The 19867-nt window shown below is 36.1% G+C and overlaps 1 protein-coding gene and 1 long non-coding RNA gene across 2 annotated transcripts; both read left to right on the forward strand.

Annotated features, from left to right (window-relative positions):
• Nucleotides 1–1583: 1583 nt before the first annotated feature.
• Nucleotides 1584–2408, forward strand: LOC114359963 (uncharacterized). The gene is made up of 3 exons (XR_003656470.1): nt 1584–1620; nt 2172–2173; nt 2216–2408. It is a non-coding gene; the product is annotated as an uncharacterized LOC114359963 (long non-coding RNA).
• Nucleotides 2409–5753: 3345 nt separating this feature from the next.
• LOC114359962 (uncharacterized) lies at nt 5754–10223 on the forward strand. Its single transcript, XM_028314506.1, has 5 exons — nt 5754–5921; nt 6415–6467; nt 8362–8544; nt 9241–9371; nt 9700–10223. The coding sequence occupies exons 1-5, from the start codon at nt 5897–5899 to the stop codon at nt 10076–10078; spliced, it is 771 nt and encodes a 256-aa protein (XP_028170307.1). The 5' UTR covers nt 5754–5896; the 3' UTR covers nt 10079–10223.
• The last annotated feature ends 9644 nt before the right edge of the window (nt 10224–19867 follow it).

Genomic DNA, 19867 nt, shown 5'->3' on the forward strand with positions numbered 1-19867 from the left:
TGCCTTTGAAGATTAAATTCTAATTTAAAGAATAAAATTAAGTTTAACATTTTATACGTAAAAGTAAGCCCTTGAAGTCAAATTTCAAATAAAAAAAGAATGATGGACAGAGCTATACTATGAAAGAAATTACATAGTAATGAACATTGAAGAAAAAACAAACGCTAATTTCATACCTTATACAACTTTCATACAATTATTTTTGTAACAAACGCCTAACGTATTAAGTTATCAAGTACAAATTATTTTGACCGATCATGAACCTCCTAAAATATTAAGTTTCTTTTTTATATTTTGCTTAATTTACAAAAACTATAACTTATATTTACTGATACATTTAAAAAATAAGACAAAAAACAAAAGATTACTTCGCCCATGACTATTAACAATGTCGTATGTGAAAAACAGCAACTTTACAGGAGAGCGTTTCAAAGTTTAAATTGCTCATATTTTTGTACTTATTTTAGGCAGGGTTATGAAAGTTTAGAGTATTACCAGGCCTGTTCATCTCCGCGAGTTTACATCGAAAACAAAACACGCACGATTGCCCCCTACAAGAGTACTATTCGACAAGGCCTCACATACGAGCGAACATTTGACTCACGCACGCGTATTCTTGTGTATGATGGAAAAAAATAAAGAAAATGGTGTACTAAATACTGTGCAGTATTTAACTGCCTAAATAATAATAAAAACACAGAATGTACTTTTTTATGTTGCCTGAAGACACTGAGAGGTAAATAAGTAGTTAAATTATTCATGATAATTCATGCTAAATCATGTATTTCCTCCGCCATTTTCTGCAGATTGGCACCTCACGTCACATCATTTTACCGAAGTCAGCCCTATAGCTTCGGCGCAGTGCCGATCACTGACGTTTGTCAACAAAACTTCTGACAAACTTGCTTGACTCTTGAGACAAGCTAAATTACACCATATTGTTAATGACATTGAGCATACATTTTTTTAAATACCTTCGCGAAGTAAAACTTCTGTACGTAGTACTTATTATTATTCTGTGGTATTACTATGAAAGTTATTTATGTTTAGGACAATATTATGAGTACCCGGTATTTAATGTGTAAATATGAGAAAAGTCACTTGTGACCTTTTTAACGGAGTTATACTAGTGCTTATTTGTCATATCTACCAGAACCGACATTGTTGCATGAACGAAATTAGTGATTACTTGTCGGAAATGCCACTTACGTCCTTGTTTAATTATTTATTTATGATTATACGTATGTCGTATGTAAAAATTACTGAAAAAAACAAAAAATCTATAGAAATTATATACAGTATGTCCCAAAAAGTAGTGTCAAGCCGAAGTCCAGAGGTAGAGCGTCACTAGGGCTACCCAAATCACCGTGACTTTTAATAGTTCTCGAGTTATGATTTTTTTTACAACATACAGGATTTTAGTTTTCATTCGTGTTATGGATGTAAATACTTCTGAATTAGCTAGGCCTAGTATTCATCTAATAATATTTAAAATATTAGCCATGTAACTTGACTATTTGAGTCACAGTGACCAAAAAAGTGCCTAAGCACAGAAATTAAAACAATCATAACTCGAAGACTATAAAAAATCGCGGAACATACATGGGGGTGATTTGGATAGTCCTAGTGATGCTCTACCTCTGGGCTTCGGAGCTATTGAGTTAAGCATTATGTCACGTATAATGTTTCCAAAGATCACACTCCCACAAGATTTATGATGGGCAGACTGCTCATGACTGACTTCATCAGAAGAACACTCACAAAAAGGAGACGGAACTAGTTTGAATTCGTGAAACTTAAGTTTAAAGTTGCCTTGCCCCTTAAGGAACTGCGACAAGCAATGGTCGATATCTAGTCATCGCCTAGATATACGTTCGCGTCGCGTACATTCGGGAAGAATTTATATAATTGACGCCCTTTGACTGACGTATCCCATCTTTTTTGCCATTCAGTAACTAATTCCTCTTCAACGACTTGTCGGGAATCAAATAATCAGCTTATTTTAGAACGATCGCGTTATTGAAGAACTTGGAGGTTATATTTTCCCGTGATGCGAAGTACATAGACGCACGCTTTTGTACCTTTAAGTCGACCGGCAGTACACCAGCCAGGACTAGCAGGGCTTCCGTGCTCACAGTTCTGTAAGCTTTTAAAAGAAAAATCAGTGCAAGGCGTTGACTTTGGAGTAATTTCCGTCGAGCGGCTCCTATAGTAGCCTAGTGATGCTCTACCTCTGGGCTTCGGAGCTATTGAGTTAAGCATTATGTCACGTATAATGTTTCCAAAGATCACACTCCCACAAGATTTATGATGGGCAGACTGCTCATGACTGACTTCATCAGAAGAACACTCACAAAAAGGAGACGGAACTAGTTTGAATTCGTGAAACTTAAGTTTAAAGTTGCCTTGCCCCTTAAGGAACTGCGACAAGCAATGGTCGATATCTAGTCATCGCCTAGATATACGTTCGCGTACATTCGGGAAGAATTTATATAATTGACGCCCTTTGACTGACGTATCCCATCTTTTTTGCCATTCAGTAACTAATTCCTCTTCAACGACTTGTCGGGAATCAAATAATCAGCTTATTTTAGAACGATCGCGTTATTGAAGAACTTGGAGGTTATATTTTCCCGTGATGCGAAGTACATAGACGCACGCTTTTGTACCTTTAAGTCGACCGGCAGTACACCAGCCAGGACTAGCAGGGCTTCCGTGCTCACAGTTCTGTAAGCTTTGCAAAGAAAAATCAGTGCAAGGCGTTGACTTTGGAGTAATTTCCGTCGAGCGGCTCCTATAGTAGCTCTGTTGGCCCAAACTGGTGCACCATAGCAAATGGAGCTTAGACACGTAGCCACGTATATTATTCGGAGCATTTCAAATGATAGACCCCACGTCGAGGTTGATATTTGACTTAGAGCATAAAAGTTTCTTTGGTGGTGGAAGTGGTGACGGTACCGATGTTTTAACGGCGCTAGTAGCATTAGCTTCCTTTACTGATAATATCTCGTCATCGTCATTGAATACATCACTAAGTAATTCCTGCATTTGAATCAATTCCTCTTGAAAACTCGCCGGTATAGGAGACTCTTGACGAACTAAAAATAACTATAAAAAACTATAAGTAATTTAAATTATGTAAGGCCCGAATTAAAAAAGTATAGTTTATAAATAAAAGAAGGCATAAAAAGACATTTGCAAATTCATGCGTGCGAACAAAAATTATTTATAACAAACATGCTTATTTTATTTTACAGTCAGTCAGACAGTCAGTCAATCATCGTCATACAAGATACTAGCGACATTTTAGTATTTTACAAAACAACTAACAATGGCTAACAAGTTACTACCGAAAGTTTAACCCATTTGTAGAACGTTATAATAATGTCGGATGTGGAGCTACCGACATTTAAATTATTTAAGAAACATTCAATAACGTCGAATATGGTACTTCTGACATTTATCCCATTCAAAGAAAAGCTTAACAACGTCGTATGTGGTACTACTGACATAAAGTGTTACAAAAATAAGATTAACAATGTCGGATATGGTACATCTTACAATTTTAAGTTATGTGTTAGGAAATGCTAATGCAAGTTGGTATTACATTAAAAATTATTTATATTTAATATAACTGCCGTAAAAAACAAATGACAACACGACGTCCGTTCATCCCGCTAACATAGCCAGAAGTGGGAGATCGCACGCGCTCACCCGCCTCCGCGCACCGCTAAATACGTCGGGAACAACTATCCGGCATTGTTAACGGACTATCTAGGCAATATCCGACATTTTTAATGTAGTTATCTCAAAAACTATGCATAAAATCATAATTTTTGTTTCACCTGATGATAGCTTGTATTATTTACGCACAAATTATGAAATAAAATGAAAATGGCAATTTTGCAGTTCCGACTATGCTAATAGTCATGGGCGACTTTAATATAAACAGATAAACTATCGTCGTGCCGGCCGGCAATCCGACTTCGTGACCATTTTGCGAAAAAATGACACTGACACTGACAGTTGACGTTACCTGTCTAACAAAGAGTATTGAATGAGTATGGTCGTATCATTTTTGCCAATTTAAAAAAAACTACCCGGTAAATGGGGAAACAAAAATTTGTACTTGGGTAAGTACATTAGGCAGTTACTCTTGCTATGTAGTTTAAATGTCAGGTCTGAACTACTATGCTTAGTATGTACTTGTACAATACGCGGGGACTTACGAGATGAGTAAGATGCAATAATAAAAAAATAATAAAAAATATTGGGGGCTCCCCATACTTAGAACTGAATTTTTTATCAAACATACGTGTGTGGATAGGTCTATGGATTGGTCTTCAAAAATGATATCGAGGTTTCTAAAATATTTTTTTTCTAAACCGAATAGTTTGCGTGACAGACGCTTCCAAAGTGGAAAAAAGTTGGTCCCCCCCCCTCTAACTTCTAAAATAAGAAAATGAAAAATCTAAAAAAAAATCATAATATGAAGTACATTAAACTGAAGGGTAAACTGGTCGAGAATGCTTTAGTGCATTAAGTTCGCCTTATGTACAAATTTATATTGGCATTAAAGTTTAAATAAATAAATACATTACTATAACAACCACCAACGAAAATTGTTTTGAACGAGATCTAGTAAGTAGTTTTTTTTAATACCTCGTAAATCGTAAACCGCTTATTAGGTACCGCGTAATCTTTCATACAAATAACTTAAATTAAATAATAATAATAATTTTGATTTCATAAATGGTACGGAACCCTTTGTGCGTGAGTCCAACACGCACTTGGCTGGTTTTTTTCAAATTTTATGACCTAGTAGGCTTTAAGAAACATATCTGTTTTTTTTGGGTCGACTTGATTGATTAATTGCAGATGTTTGAAAAAATAATCATCTTTGATGCAAGATACAAAATTTTTGCTAGAAACATAAAAAATGTGCTTTTAGCAGAACATTCTAAAATCTTCAACTTAAAAGTTTGAGAAAGAAAATAACTTCCATAGGTCCAAAATAATTTTAAAAACTGCCTAATGAACTAGAACTTTTTTAGAACTAACTAATATTTGCAATCCCCTAAGTTTACGTTATGTAGAACACATTTAGAGACAATAACTGAAAAGAAATTTTTTTTTATTCGCAACGCGGAAGCTCTTTCATTTTCATATTCCCTGTTTTTTTTCTGTAATCACAAATTAACGATAACTTCTAAACTAACATCGGTACAACGTACATCAGGTGTCATCATTTTGTACCTATACCCACAAATCACATAAACTTTACGCTTTAAAAAATGTTTTTTAACAGTGTTACTAACATAAATGGTATCTGGAAAATGATAATAATAAATAAAATTAATTATAATACTTTTATGATGATTTCCTATTAATACTTTGTATGAATTTTTAATAAATGGTAAAATTTGAAATCAAGTGAAAGCAATTTTTACAGATTTTTTCAGTCAAAAGTTGATTTGACCGATTATGAGTTTTGACTGCATCATAATATTTAACGCAAACCAATAACAATGTACATCAAGTAATTAAATCAAAAAAAGAAATGTGTGACGCGACTCCATTGTTTCCATGTTCGTTTTCATTCAATTTCAAATTTTTCTCTGATTTTACGAAGCGAGCGACTCGTCGCGACGAGTGACGCTTTCGCGGGTGCGGAGCCTGCGGGGGGAATGGGCGGAGCTTGTTGAAAACAAATTCTACAAGGTAGCGCCTTAAGTATAATGACACAGTTTGAACCTACTCAGATAGTGACGATAACGTTGCTAACAACAACCGGTCATTTAGTTGTAAACGAGCCGCTTGCGCGCGCGCCTGTCTAGACGTTAGTGCTGGGAATACAGTGAATAATCTGTAGGTAAAGTGTAGTAAGTGCATAAAAATGGAATTTCACACTACATCTGACGGTATGTTTGTGCACAAATGGTGTTTTATGGTTAGACGCAGGCAATTTTAATTCTTTTTGCAGACAATATAATCTGTTTGTTATGTTTATCAACCTTTGATAATAGCCAAACGAACGACGTTTTGGGCCTTTTTGATGCAATTTAATGCTTCAAGTGCTATTAAACCTAAATTATTATATTTTACTACTGCAATGAAGATGAAATAAAGTTATGGGTTATAGGTATGTTATAATTTATAACAAGAATTAGTTTCTAGTGGCCAGCACCTTTAATAAATAGTCAAATAATAGAAGCCTTATGTTGTTGGTTACTTAAATCAATTTGGGAAAAATAATAATAGGTTACCTACATTACGTATGTAATACAACAAACCTTTTATTCGAAGATAAGCCTATTTTTTATTTTATTTATTTGTAATAGGTATACAAACTGTATTGGTAAAAACTGTCAATAAGTTATTCAAGAAAGATTTTTTTATTTTTTTACTTTTCAGGAAAGTACATAATAGAAGTCCTTACAGCTGCTACTTTCCCTGGTGCTTTAAAAGTAAGTAGAAATCGTTGCAATAAATCCCATTAAACTTTTCTACCATTCATTCATCAGCATCTGCTCCTATTATTCATCTTATTAAAGCCTTTTAGATGAAAGCAAATAGATAAGCTGTATAGTTATTCTGTCTTCGCCTTTAAAACAGCGGTTATTCGATCATGAAGTTCCAAGGTCTTCTTCACCATTTACCAGTGGTTTGTTCATTAGGTACAGTCAACAGCACATAAGACTATACATTTTCTTTGCAAATTCACCCCTATTAAAACTGTTTATGAACTTTTAGTTTCTTCAGAGTTTAGTTTGATATGCTGTCGTAGGTACGTACAGTACCTCTAGTAGGAAAAACTTTCGAGTTCGTTTCGTTGCGTATTCAAAGTGTCATCGAAAAATTTTGTATGAAAAATTAAACAGCGCCCCCTAGGGCGGCTATAATATAGGGGGCGCTGTTTAATTTTTCATACAAAATTTTTCGATGACACTTTGAATACGCAACGAAACGAACTCGAAAGTTTTTCCTACTAGAGGTACAGGCCTGTTCATCTCCGCGAGTTTACATCGAAAACAAAACACGCACGATGGCCCACCTACAGTGTACCTACCATGAGTTTACGTTAGGTGTGCTCGATAGCGAGTACGTCAAAAATCTCTATGAAGATTTTGTTTCTTGAAAGCACAATATGTCATACAATTAATGTCATTTTTTTACGCAGTCGCTAGCGAGCACACCTAACGTAAACTCATGGTAAGCACACAGGTTACTATTCGACGAGGCCTCACATACGAGCGAACATTGACTCACGCACGCGTATTCTTGTGTATGATGAAAAAAAATAATGGATTTAACTGTGCAGTATTTAACTGCCTAAATAATAATAAAAACACAAAATGTACTTTTTAAGTTGCCTCAAGATACTGAGAGGTAAATAAGTAGTTAATATTATTCATGATAATTCATGCTAAATCATGTCTATTTCCTCCGCCATTTTCGCAGTTTGGCACCTCACGTCACATCATTTTACCGAAGTCATCCCTATAGCTTCGGCGCAGTGCCGATCACTGACGTTTGTCAACAAAATGGTGCTTGACTCTTGAGACAGGCTAAATTACACCATATTGTTAATGACATTGAGCATACATTTTTTAAATACCTTCGTGAAGTAAAACTTCTGTACGTAGTAGGTACTTATTATTATTCTGTGGTACGTACAACACTGTTTATTATTACCACCCTTCGGATGGCAGCCCTAACGTCACTCACATCTCCATCGCAGTTTCCAACACAAAGTTAATTAGCAAGTATTCCATCGTTCTATGAAACTTAAACGCAAAGTTGGGTTTTGGCAACTACGCTTAATATGGGATAAGTTTCTCAAAGGCATCAAGCGAACACTGTATTAGGCAGCGCTATTTAGGAAGATAATGGTATCATTAAACATTTTGCTTTGTTTGAGATCGTAAGATAATTCAATAGTCGACTTCCTAGTTTTTGGTAAATTGTATGCAGAAGTGAGGGATTCTCTAATCTTTTAACCTTTCATGCTCACAAAGCAATTAATATCATATTAATGTTTCTTTACGAGATCGAATCAGAAATGAGGAGATTCGTAAACGCACTAAAGTCACTGACATAGCCCAAAGGATTGGTAAGATGAATGGCAATGGGCAGGGCATATAGAACGCAGAACTAACGACCGATGGGGCAGCACAGTTCTGGAATAGAGGCCTCGTACCAGCAAACACAAGGGGAAAGCCTATGTTCAGCAGTGGATGATTCCTCTGGTGGAATTGATCATGATGGAGATGGTGATTACTTATTTCTTGACCACGCTTGCAACAGAGAGCCCAGAGAGCCCATCGTAAAAAGTTTTCAAAATTCACCTTTACGTTGCAGGTGATAAGAGAAGGTTTTTGTCAAGATGAAGCGGTGTGTATCGGGAGTGAAGTAAACAAGAATCCTGTAGCAGCTGAAGAGTTGCTGGACCTATGCGCTGACACAGCGCTGGACGGGGTGTCTCTGGTTGCCGTGGCAACGGACAGCGGAGAAGTCGTAGCGGTCGCTTTCAACAAACTACAAGTTGGTGTTAATTTCACTACTCACTATTTTACTAAATATTTGCTGTTATGCCAGGACCTTTTAACACAACACATTCTAGTACAAAAATCATTATCATCTTCATATATTTAGTCTCCACTAAGGAGCATCTGAAACTAGACTCCTTCTAATTTCTAGAGGTGTTAAACATAATAAATGTTTGTATTGTGCGAAGGTCGAACCCGCAGCATTGCGTCAATTTAGTTACTTTTTTAAATTTATTTCGCGAGAATAAAGTTTTGAAGACGATGAATTACAAAAAGAAGTACAAATAGAATGGAATTAACATTAACGAAGACTTTGTACCTAGTTATCAGCAACTCGTGACTAACTTTACATTATAACAATGGACTAATTACTATGTGACAGTATTAGAAAATCAAAGATTGGTTGCTTACAATGACTATTTAATTGTGACTGGTTCAAAATTTCATATTTTACAGAATTTTTTAAACTATTGACAATGTTGAGGTATACTTACATAATATAAAAGTAGAAGCCACGATAGCCGAACGATGAAGGCTCTCAGACTGCTTGAATTGAGATCCGAGGAAGTCGGGATCAAATCCCGCTGCTGCTGAATTATCAATTATGGTGGTTTCTCTTACCACGAGGAGATACAATTAAAAAAAAGTTTTAAAATGTGGATTAATACAAATAATATGTTTGCTGTTACAGGTGGCAGTAATAGATTCTTCGGAGAAGCCGTTTTTTGAGATATTCGCTGAAGATCGATGCACGCAGGAGTCGGCGAAATCCTTGATCCAGTTCATGGCAGAGGTCGACGGGAAATGCAACCTTTTTCAAAAGTAAGACCTATCACTACCTATCGCCATAACCGACTTATTGGATTAAAAACTTTATTATTTCTTCATTATAAAATACACAATCGATTTACATTGATATTATGCGATGGGATGAGCTGCTGCAAGCTGGCGAGCAGGTAAGAAAGGCCGTTACTTTGAGGGCCTTTCTCTCCAGTCCCTTAAGCTAAATCACCTTCTCAGTATTTTGTTTGTGTCTTAAATACTTACACCTGGTTGATTAGACATTTTAATGTAAATTCCATGTTTGGCGTGAAAATGCACACAATGCACCTTTATACCTTCTTTCAGCCATCTTTGTTCTATTTTTCAGGTACGGCGTAGACTGCAGCTTAGAAATTATGTTTTTGGCAACACAACGCGAACACAGGAGGCACAGATTGGGGGAACTTCTATGCAAATATTCGATAGACGTAGCTAAAAAACTAAAAGATGGTCCAATATCCAAAATGGATGTACAGGACCTTGGACCAGCATATTCAGAAATGAAACCCAGAAAACCAACTTCTTTGACCCCAAAAATCTGTCAAGCTATTTGGACGGCGGAACCCTCCCAAAAAATTGGAAAAAAACTGAACTTTACTGTTCATTTAACTGTGACCTATGACAGATTCGTATATAATGGTAAATCGTATGCTGATAGACTTGGCACGATAGCCTCTTATTGTGAAGTGGCAGCTCTTTTACTTTAAATGAATCCCATTTTATTTGAAATTATGTATTAATATTTTGCATACAAACCGGGCGAGCTAGCTGCGCACTTCGCTGGAATGCGACTCTCCCTCGCACTTACCCGCACACCTTAAGGTTCGGCCAAGCCAACGCGATCATTTAAAGGTTCGGACAAACCAACGCGTGCAGCGATGGCGATGGCGATGGCGACCACTGCGCGTGCAAAAGTTGTTTCACACTGCCGCGACCGCGATGGCGATACTGCGCGTGCAGGTTGTCACTGTCAGCACAACTGTCACGCATATTGTCAATCACGCCTATTCGGCAAAATGGAAACTGAATTTAATGATTTGTTTGGAGCTTTTGATGCAATTGAGACAGTGGAAACACTTTTTCACTCAAGTTTATTCAGGCGGCCATATATTATAGAATGAGACAGGATTACATGCGGTATAGGTAGTAGGTATTGGTTACTCATAACCAAGCTATATTTCTGGCTTCGTTTGTAGTCCCTAGAGCCCTAACAATACCTTTTAATTAGATTTAAAGAAAGGTTTGATAGGAAGGAGGACTGCACTAAGGCTTTCTTGGCCTCAGTGGGGTAAATGAAACAACGCGGACGGTTGATATCTGGTTTATTACTGTTATGCTATTGCTATTTATACAAGATTTACATAATTTACACAATTCAATGTGTCCAGTCCAATGTGCCGTCGGTGTAGAGTGCCTACGGTGCACGTTCGTTCAGGGTTCATGGGCCAGTCGGCTAGCATGTTGTAGGTCGCAGTCGATGCTGACGTGCTCGTACAGTATCCTTGTGGGCAAGTAAGTAACCAATGACAGGACGCGTTGATGTAAACACATCGCTACAAATTTATACACGCTGTCTGGTCGCCATCGCCATCGTCATCGTGCACGCCAGCTGCACGCGTTGGTCTGGTCTAACCTTTAGTCTGGTCGCCTTCGCTGCACGCCGGCTGATCGCGCTGTGATCGCGTTGGTTTGTCCGAACCTTAAATGCATTGATCGCCATCGCTGCACGCCGGCTGATCGCGTGTGATCGCGATGGTTAGACTGAACCTTTACCGCGTTCGCCTCGTCCATACCAGAGCTTCGATGTGACGTCACTGCTGCCAGATGCGCAGTTAAATTGATCGGGTTGTAAATCCCCATGATTAACCAAACTAAGAATAGGAACAGTATTTATACAATTTTTGCGGCTGACTAAGGCATCAGTCTAATTAATTTTCTTGTAAAATAACATTGAAAATCCTTTCTAACTATTAATAACATTCTCAGAGACGAAGCCATGGCTGTTACTTTATCAATTTACTAAGAATAAACTGTTGAATTTTAGCGCGTTCTTTATTTAATTTCTAATTAACTACTTTCCCCTTTGTAAAGCACAAAGTGAAGTATTGTTACAAAATGTTGTCACAGGGAAAATTATGAACAAGAAAATTTTACCTTAAAAAATATTTGCTCATAAAATTGTTCTATTTTTAGGAAATTCATTATCTCTAGATGAATAAGTGAAACCAATTATGTAAAGAATAATCTTGTAATTATTAGGCATAATACTTAACGAGAAGATTAGGATTACTATTGATGAGTTTTCTTTGAAAGATTACTTCTTAGTTGTCACCTTTTTGGCTTCTTCATAGAACTGTGATAGAACCTTAATGTGTAGCGACGGTAAATTAAACTAAACAATGTTGCTTCTGAGGTAGCTGTATTAGGAGCGATATTGCAACAAAAATTTAAAGTCTAATGTGCTAGGGATTTGTATTCTTAGTTCGATACTTATTTTGCTCTTTTTATCCTCTGACTGAACATTGTAGGCAAGGACTCTAGGAGCCATTAGACTGATAATAGCAAAATGTAAGGACTATCAATTCGAATTAACGAATAGGTAACTTGATAAAGTGGCATTCTTGCAGAAAAACTCGCGTTCGCTTCGATACAGCTTTTTAGAGTCGAAGCGATTACGAAATTGAATGTGTCACCTTAATGCTAAAGTATAAATCTGTATTCAGACTGAAGTAATCGCTTGGAAACTCTAACTAAATGCTAGATCCGCATCATCTAAAAATCCGTTGTCACCGAAGATATCACTAAAGAGAATGTTCGCAACAAAGTTAGCACGTCGACGGCGGACCGTAATTGCATGGACTGCGCAAATTGGTTCTTGCTAATTGATTCAGAATCGGCATCGAATGCCCGTTGTCGTGATTATTCCGTTAGGGACGATTGTCGTGCTCGCATTTACATTCACAATTTATTATCTCTCATATTTCATTTACGGGAGAATCACGTTTTGTTGTTGTGCAGTAAACGTGTTAACCTTTCAGAAAGTTTTTTTTTAAAGAATTTCTTTATTATCCATTAGAATTAGAACTTAGCAGCAAATCTAGTACCTAACTAGCATTCGATTCTATTTTTTTTTACTGTGTATAATCCGCCTGGTAAGCAAATCAAGCTGAGCTTAAAAGTCATTGGCTTTGCTAATAATAACAGAACATAAATTATGCTGCACAAAAAACGAAATTAGATAAGTAGTGGAATTTTTATAAAAGAATATACAGAGCATATCAGTACATAGATTATTTTGAAATGAAAATGTTGATCAAAATGAGAAACATTCTCGCGTCTGACTTTCAGATTGAACGCCAATAAACCTAACCATTTAAAAATTAGCCAAAATACGTGTATACAGGGTGTTAGGTAAATGGGTATATGAGCCGACACTAGCATCAATTTATTTTTTTATTATTTTTCATACAAAATAAATTTTATAAAATACGATTTGTATGAAAAATAAAATAATTAAAATGAAGATATCAATTTTCTGACTTCACCATACCATTTATATGACCATGTTAACATGTAGTCCAGTCAATAAAGCATTATAGATGGAAAACTGTAGAACACAATTTCTGACTTCAGGACTTTATTTAGACTAGTTAGGAGGTGAACATAGCAAAAGTCCCCGCCCTTAGCCCTTGAGCCGGCGGGGAGAGGGGGGTTTAAAGGTGCCACTTTTCGGTTTTTCGCTTAATCCTCGGAAACTATGCGACCTAGTGACATGACTACTTTGAACCAAAAAAAGCATATTCAATTTGCTACAGATGAGATAGACAAGTTTTTCTATGAATTGTATAGTTTTCGCGGCATCTGCTCTAGAAGGTCTGTAATATTGGAAATTTTATTTTTGTCTTACATGTTCCCATCAGGAAAAAATCGACTAAATCAACATTGAGCAATCATTCTAGACATGCGGGAGCATGTTAAGCCTAATGTCTATAGTGTTTGCTCAATGTTGATTTAGTCGATTTTCTCCTGATGGGAACATGTAAGACAAAAATAAAATTTCCAATTTTACAGACCTTCTAGAGCAGATGCCGCAAAAACTATACAAGATATAGAAAAACTTGACGGTCTCACCTGTAGCAAATTGAATAAGCTTTTTTTGGTTCATAGTAGTCATGTCACTAGGACGCATAGTTTCCGAGGATTAAGCGAAAAACCGAAAAGTGGTACCTTTAAACCCCCCTCTCCCCGCCGGCTCAAGGGCTAAGGGCGGGGACTTTTGCTATGTTCACCACCTAACTAGGCTAAATAAAGTCCCCCCGAGGTCAGAAATTGTGTTCCACGGATTTCTCTCTACACCGTCGTTAAGGCATTCATTGACTGGACTAATGGGCTAGTGTCGGCTCATATACCCATTTACCTAACACCCTGTATACGTACTGAAAAATGTTTGAAAACAGCAAATATTTTTTTTTGGAAAACTAATATAAGTTAACCAAGTAAATATCCAAAGTAGGTAATTTAAATAAAAACCGTTTGAACCTGAATCACGCTGCCAACAAGTCTTTTAATATTCAAATGCAATCTCCTCTTACCAAATCGCTTATCGATTTATAGTTCACTCGAATCGTACTTTTATCAAGTACCCGAGTGAATCCCCAATATCTATCTCTAAATATATAAAAGGAGAAACTGACTGACTGACTGACAGATCAACGCACAGCCTAAACGGCTAAACGTAGGCACTTGAAATTTGGAAGGGACGTAGCTTAGGTACCGTAGAGGTGCACTAAGAAAGGAATTCCCACGGGAACGGGAATTAGCGGGAAAAACGGGATTCACGCGTACGAAGTCGCGGGCGGCCGCTAGTTATTTATACAGGGGGACTTATTTCATACTTCAACGAGTCAGAAAATTAGGGAAAGAACTAATACATACCCACATTTACTACGTTGTCCAAAAGAAACATTATTGTTCAGTAATAAGCATTTTATTTACCGACAATCTAAACCACAGGATATGTTTTCAGCAGAAAAGATATTGTAGCCAAATAATAAGGTTTTGTCTCGATAATAATTCTTACAAATAAATGAGCTGTCCTGTTGTTAAGCAACGATAATGTTGTCAATAAATTATGTAATAGATTAATTAATTTGCTTCAGATGAGTTGATCCAACTTTATTAAAGAATAATTTCGTGGAATCAATTTATTTTTCCAATAAAACAGTATAACAAAATATGTAATTAACGGCGTAGGACTGAACATCTTGAAACAGAATATTACGTAAATTGTTTTTTTATTAATAACGATAAAATATATTTATTTGTTCGTCTTATTAAATTAACGTAGCGTAGGCAGGCCTTCTGCTAGGTGGACTGACGATCTGGTAAAGGTTACGGGAAGAACCTGGATGCGGGCAGCGCAGGACCGTTCATTATGGAAAGCCTTGGGGGACGCCTTTGTCCAGCAGTGAACGTCATTTGGCTGAAACGACGAACGAAGATATTAAATTATATTTTTTAGAAGTGTTGAGAGCTAAAAACACAATTTAGTTTTATTGATTAGCCTCACGGGATATAAACTGAGAAGTTTAAACTATGCGGCATTGAATTTGAAATTCCATATTCGTGGAATGGAAATAGCTAACTGTTTTAACCCATCGGGGTTTTTGCGTCACTATTATCAATTCTTACGTGTAGTCTGCTCCGAGTTTCATAGTTCTCGATGAATAAAATCTCAAGGGGTTAAATTCAATCTTCTTCCTGGGGTAGGAATTCCTAATTTTAACTCCAGTTACTTGGATGATACTGATTATTTTATAGATAAGAGATATTTCTTCTGTTCCGTCAAAGCTGAAGTTTATTGTTTGGGACTTTGGACTTCTTATAAACAAAAATGTTCTGTTAGCCACCAAGAAAGTAAAACTTCTCAATTAAAACCAGTTCTTTTAAACGTTATTAACTATCCACAAACATACCACCAGACAAATAGATTCATGCGCATAATACATTTTTGTGCATGCTAAGTACAATCCACCTTAACTAAGTATCCTAACCAAATCTATAACAAAGGAATTTGATACAGTACACCTGATAATCGAATCAGAGGGTTTAGTGTGAGTTTATATCAAACGCGTTCACTAGTGAGCGCGTTAAAAAAAAAATGTATGAAAATTTTAGTTCTTAAATTTTCCGCTAGGGGCGCTGTACAATCCGTCATACATTTAATGTCATTTTTTACGCGCTCACTAGTGAGGACGTTTGATGTACTTACACTCAGTCCTCAGAACTTATCAAGAGCGTTCAACTAAGCCACTGGATCAAAGGAAAGAAGACCTGGGAGTAATAATAAGATCGTTCAAACTTTTATCAGTGAGTTTGCTTTTAACGCGGCAATAAACTGGGACATCAAACGGCTGTCAATCTGACAGTTCAGGCTGTATATTAAAGCGGACCAATGGATCTGAGATCGGATTCACTTTGCATAGCACTTGAAATTCAAATGGTGCAGTTCATATCGAGCCCTGTCTAAGTGGCTCTGGTCGCCATGGCAACCGTGTTCGGCCCCAGCATGACACAGTACAAGTTTAGTCGGTAAGTTATGGTCATGGTCTTTGTAGGTTAGGATATAAAAAATACAAAATTCAGGGAGTGAGTGAGAGTAGTTGACAGTATTTACCTTCGTGGCTAGAATGGCATTTTTTTAAAAGTGAAATTATTTAATTTTAAAAGTAAAATATGTCATTCTAGCCATAAAAACCGGGTTAGGTTTCTATTGTTTAGATTTTAGTAGCTTTAAAACTCAATAAATAGTCAGTCAATTGAGTTCGCGTCCTGATGACGTCATAGTTCCCTTTGTTAATATAAGAAAGAGTCGCGTTTTGACAGCTTACAAAAAATATCTCAATTGTTTATAATTATTTACATTTTTTAAGGACATAAAAAAATTTATAATTAATAATAATAATAATAATAAATAAATCATTTATTTCCCCTCACAAACTTAGGTTAAATTACATTTGGTAAAAAAAATACATTACGCTACAGGTACTTAATACTAAGTTTGTGTGGGACTGGTGCCTGAAATAGGTTTTGTTTAAAACCTGTTCTACAGGTCACCAGGCCCCCACCCGTGGAATATTATATGGTAGTATAGCGGTAAGACCCTTAAGTGCGATAGTTTGCGAAAACAAATTGATGTTTGCCTGTTACTTTACACATCTATTCGAAAAGCCATAGGACGAATTTGTTGTTACTTGACAGTATTATTATAAAGATAACAGAGCAGCTTAATGTAATATGCTCTAATACTAATTATTAAATATTATATATATCTATAAAGTTACTAGTATCACTTCTAGGTGGCCGGTAAATTCCAATGACGCAGGTCTCGTGGTTCAATTTTAAAATAAGACAATTGGCATCTTCTACATGGGGCTCTTCAATTGTTACGTTTAGGTGTTTATTGTAGTAAATGACTACACCTTCGTTTTGCGTCCTATGCCCAGTAGTGCAAGCGTGTTCATAGTTTTCAATTTCAGGGATGGGATTACCCAAGGTAAGCCAGCATTCAGACAACACCATTATGTCCCACGCTAGATCAGACCTATGGAGAAGGGTAGAAAAATTAGGCATATTGCAATTTATGCTGCGAACGTTTTGAGTAATTATATTTAAGGAGCGTTTGTTTACGGAGATATGTTGTTTCAGCTCGTCTACATCACAGGTCACCACTCGTGCAACCGACAATGAATCCAATTCAAGGCCTATTTCTTCAAAGTTTTGCATGTTGTTCACTCGCGACTTGTATATATTAGTTTATCACGTCTCATACGTGATGAATATAAGTAATGAAGAGTACTATATAAAATAAATAGGCCCCGAACCAAGATCCTAGCTTCCAAATTGGTGTATTTATTGTGTAAAGTATAAAGTGTGTTGTGTGGTGTATTAATGTGTGTGTGCTCATTCATTTTATATTTAGGATTAATTAATATACGCGTACCTAAAGTAAACATTAGACTGTAAAATTTCAGTAGTTTATTATACACGAAAGTTGGATATTTAGAGCCCAATTGATTAAAGATAAGAGTTGGACAATATCTTAGATAATTGGATATTAACTGACGACAAATTGCGATCTTATCGACTGCAGTTCAAATATTCCTTCAGTTCACTTACTCATTCGCACATTCACTTTATGACGACTTAAGTACCAAACAGTCAGTTGCTATACGACCTCCACAGTGAACGGACGTGTTGAGGCAAAGTTAGTGAAATTTTTGTGAAATGTGTTGGTGTGTAAGGCGGAGACACTGCTGCTGCTGGAGCGAGCTCAGGTTAGTACTGATTTTTTTACTAAATTGATTCTTACGTGTTTTAATTAATTAAATTAGCAATTGGTATTTAGAACGTATTTTAGTTCGTAAGAATATAACGGTGGAATATTGTGTAGGTTGCTATTTGAAATAGTTTTTGTAATAAACACTTCTACCTAATGTAAAACTTAAAATCATAAGCATTCTGTGTGATGATATACCTATCTGATTATTTTTATGCTGTTTCGGTTCCCGACAAAAACTGTTAAACATTAATTGTATACTAGGGGGAAACTTACTGATAGCACATCTACACTGTACGTAACTTAATTTAATTTGATAAATAATTCTGTTCAATGTTACAGTGAATGAAAGTTAATGAAGAATAAATGAGCTAATAAACATCGGTAAATTGCTAAACATGTTGTTTATCACACAGTAGACTCAATTTGGTTCTTTTCAATTTTAATGACACCCAATTTATTTGTCTTCGTGCTAATTATACGTATTAATTAGGAGCTTTTAATTAAGAGATAAACATTGTCCATCTGAGTATTAAATTGCCTCAAAGAAATTATTAAATTAGTAAGTATGTACTTTTAAACCTTAAATCAGTTCAGTCTAAACATTTTAACCAAATTGGGAATAATTTCACAGAATTCACAGAATCGAACCCAGAGTCTCTTATATTATAATATGTATTCCTAATGAACTATTTTATTTAATGCATTACGTTCAAAAAACTACGTATATATTTCATTGTACCTACATTTTGCGGTGAAACCAATCGTTGAGCTAAATTGTTCAGAAAAGGCCTGAAGTCTACCTAAAGTGTAGTTTCTGAAGCTTTAAAATGCTTCCCTAAGCCCTATAATAGAGGTTGGTATTGTTTCCACCCCTTATCACAAGGGAAGAGCTGTACCACAGTGTCACAGCCTAAATATTACAGCCAGTAAGTCTTTTTGTGAAACACCGGCCATTTGCCATCAAGAAGGGTTTGAAAAAAATTTAGTTCCAGGCTCGTCGTATCCGGTTGGATCTGACATGTCGACAGTTCATTTTAATATTTTTTAAAGCCTTTCCACTACTCTAACCGCTGTGGAAGCAACCAGTCAGAATCACTGATTGTGACCGGCACTATTTAAACCCTAGTGTAGTCAAGGCTACCCAGGGCAAAGATAACTTAATCAGAAGAAAAAAAAAACAAATGCAACGGTGATACCTATCAAACCTGTAAACATCAGGCTCCTACTCATACAAATAGGCATTGTAGCTATCAGTAGAGCTAACAATCATATTTTTAAGACTCCAAAATTAGGATACTGTTCTCCACATGCTGTGCCTTCACTTTCCCAGTTAAAGTAAGCCCCTCGAAATATCGGAATCGAAAGTACCCATAATGCTCTATTCTGCGTCCGGGGGAAATTGTTGAAAAATGTTCGAGAGGTGTTATTGGTTTACTTAGGTTTTATATTCAAATACGTATCGTGGCGGCCTCAGGGGTACAATACAGTTTTTTATAATCAGGATTATGGCGCGGTTTTGTGTGAAAATTCCTTTTTCAGTTTCATAGAGTAAGAGGCGTTTCGGCAGAATTTTCTGTTATTGTTCGTATATTTTTTATTGTAATATCTGGCGTTGCATGCTAAATAAATATCTGAATCACTTGAAACCTACGTTGTAATGAAATAACTGTAGTGTTGAATATTTCATTTATTTTTTCACATGTCGAAACAAGTAGGTAGAGAATAACTTTAATTTTTAAAATAAATTATTTCAGGTATAATTTTAAATCATATACTAGCTGTGCCCGCGACTTCGTCCGCGTGGAATAATGACTTTGGGTAGGCACTTTTATTAATTTAGTCTAATTATTTTACAAATAGCTTTTGCCCGCGACTTCGTCCGTGGAGAAGTCGAAAACGTTCTCATACGATTATTTTTAAATGTTTTAACGTTATTATCTAAATGTTTGAATACTTTTAAAATATAAAAATCAGGTTAAATAAACATGAAAATATTTTTTTCTTATATTTTATGAATATGCAGCTCGGCCTTTGATCCGGTGAAAGTTACTCGGTGGTATTATTTTTTTACAACGAAATCGAAAACTACACCTACCGCAGTATTATTGGTAAACTTTTTTTTATATTTTCCTACGGGTGCTAGAATCACCAAGCT

This window comes from Ostrinia furnacalis, unplaced genomic scaffold (genome assembly GCF_004193835.3).
Source record: "Ostrinia furnacalis isolate ACB-3 unplaced genomic scaffold, ASM419383v2 OfSCF4761, whole genome shotgun sequence".
NCBI lineage: Eukaryota > Metazoa > Arthropoda > Insecta > Lepidoptera > Crambidae > Ostrinia > Ostrinia furnacalis.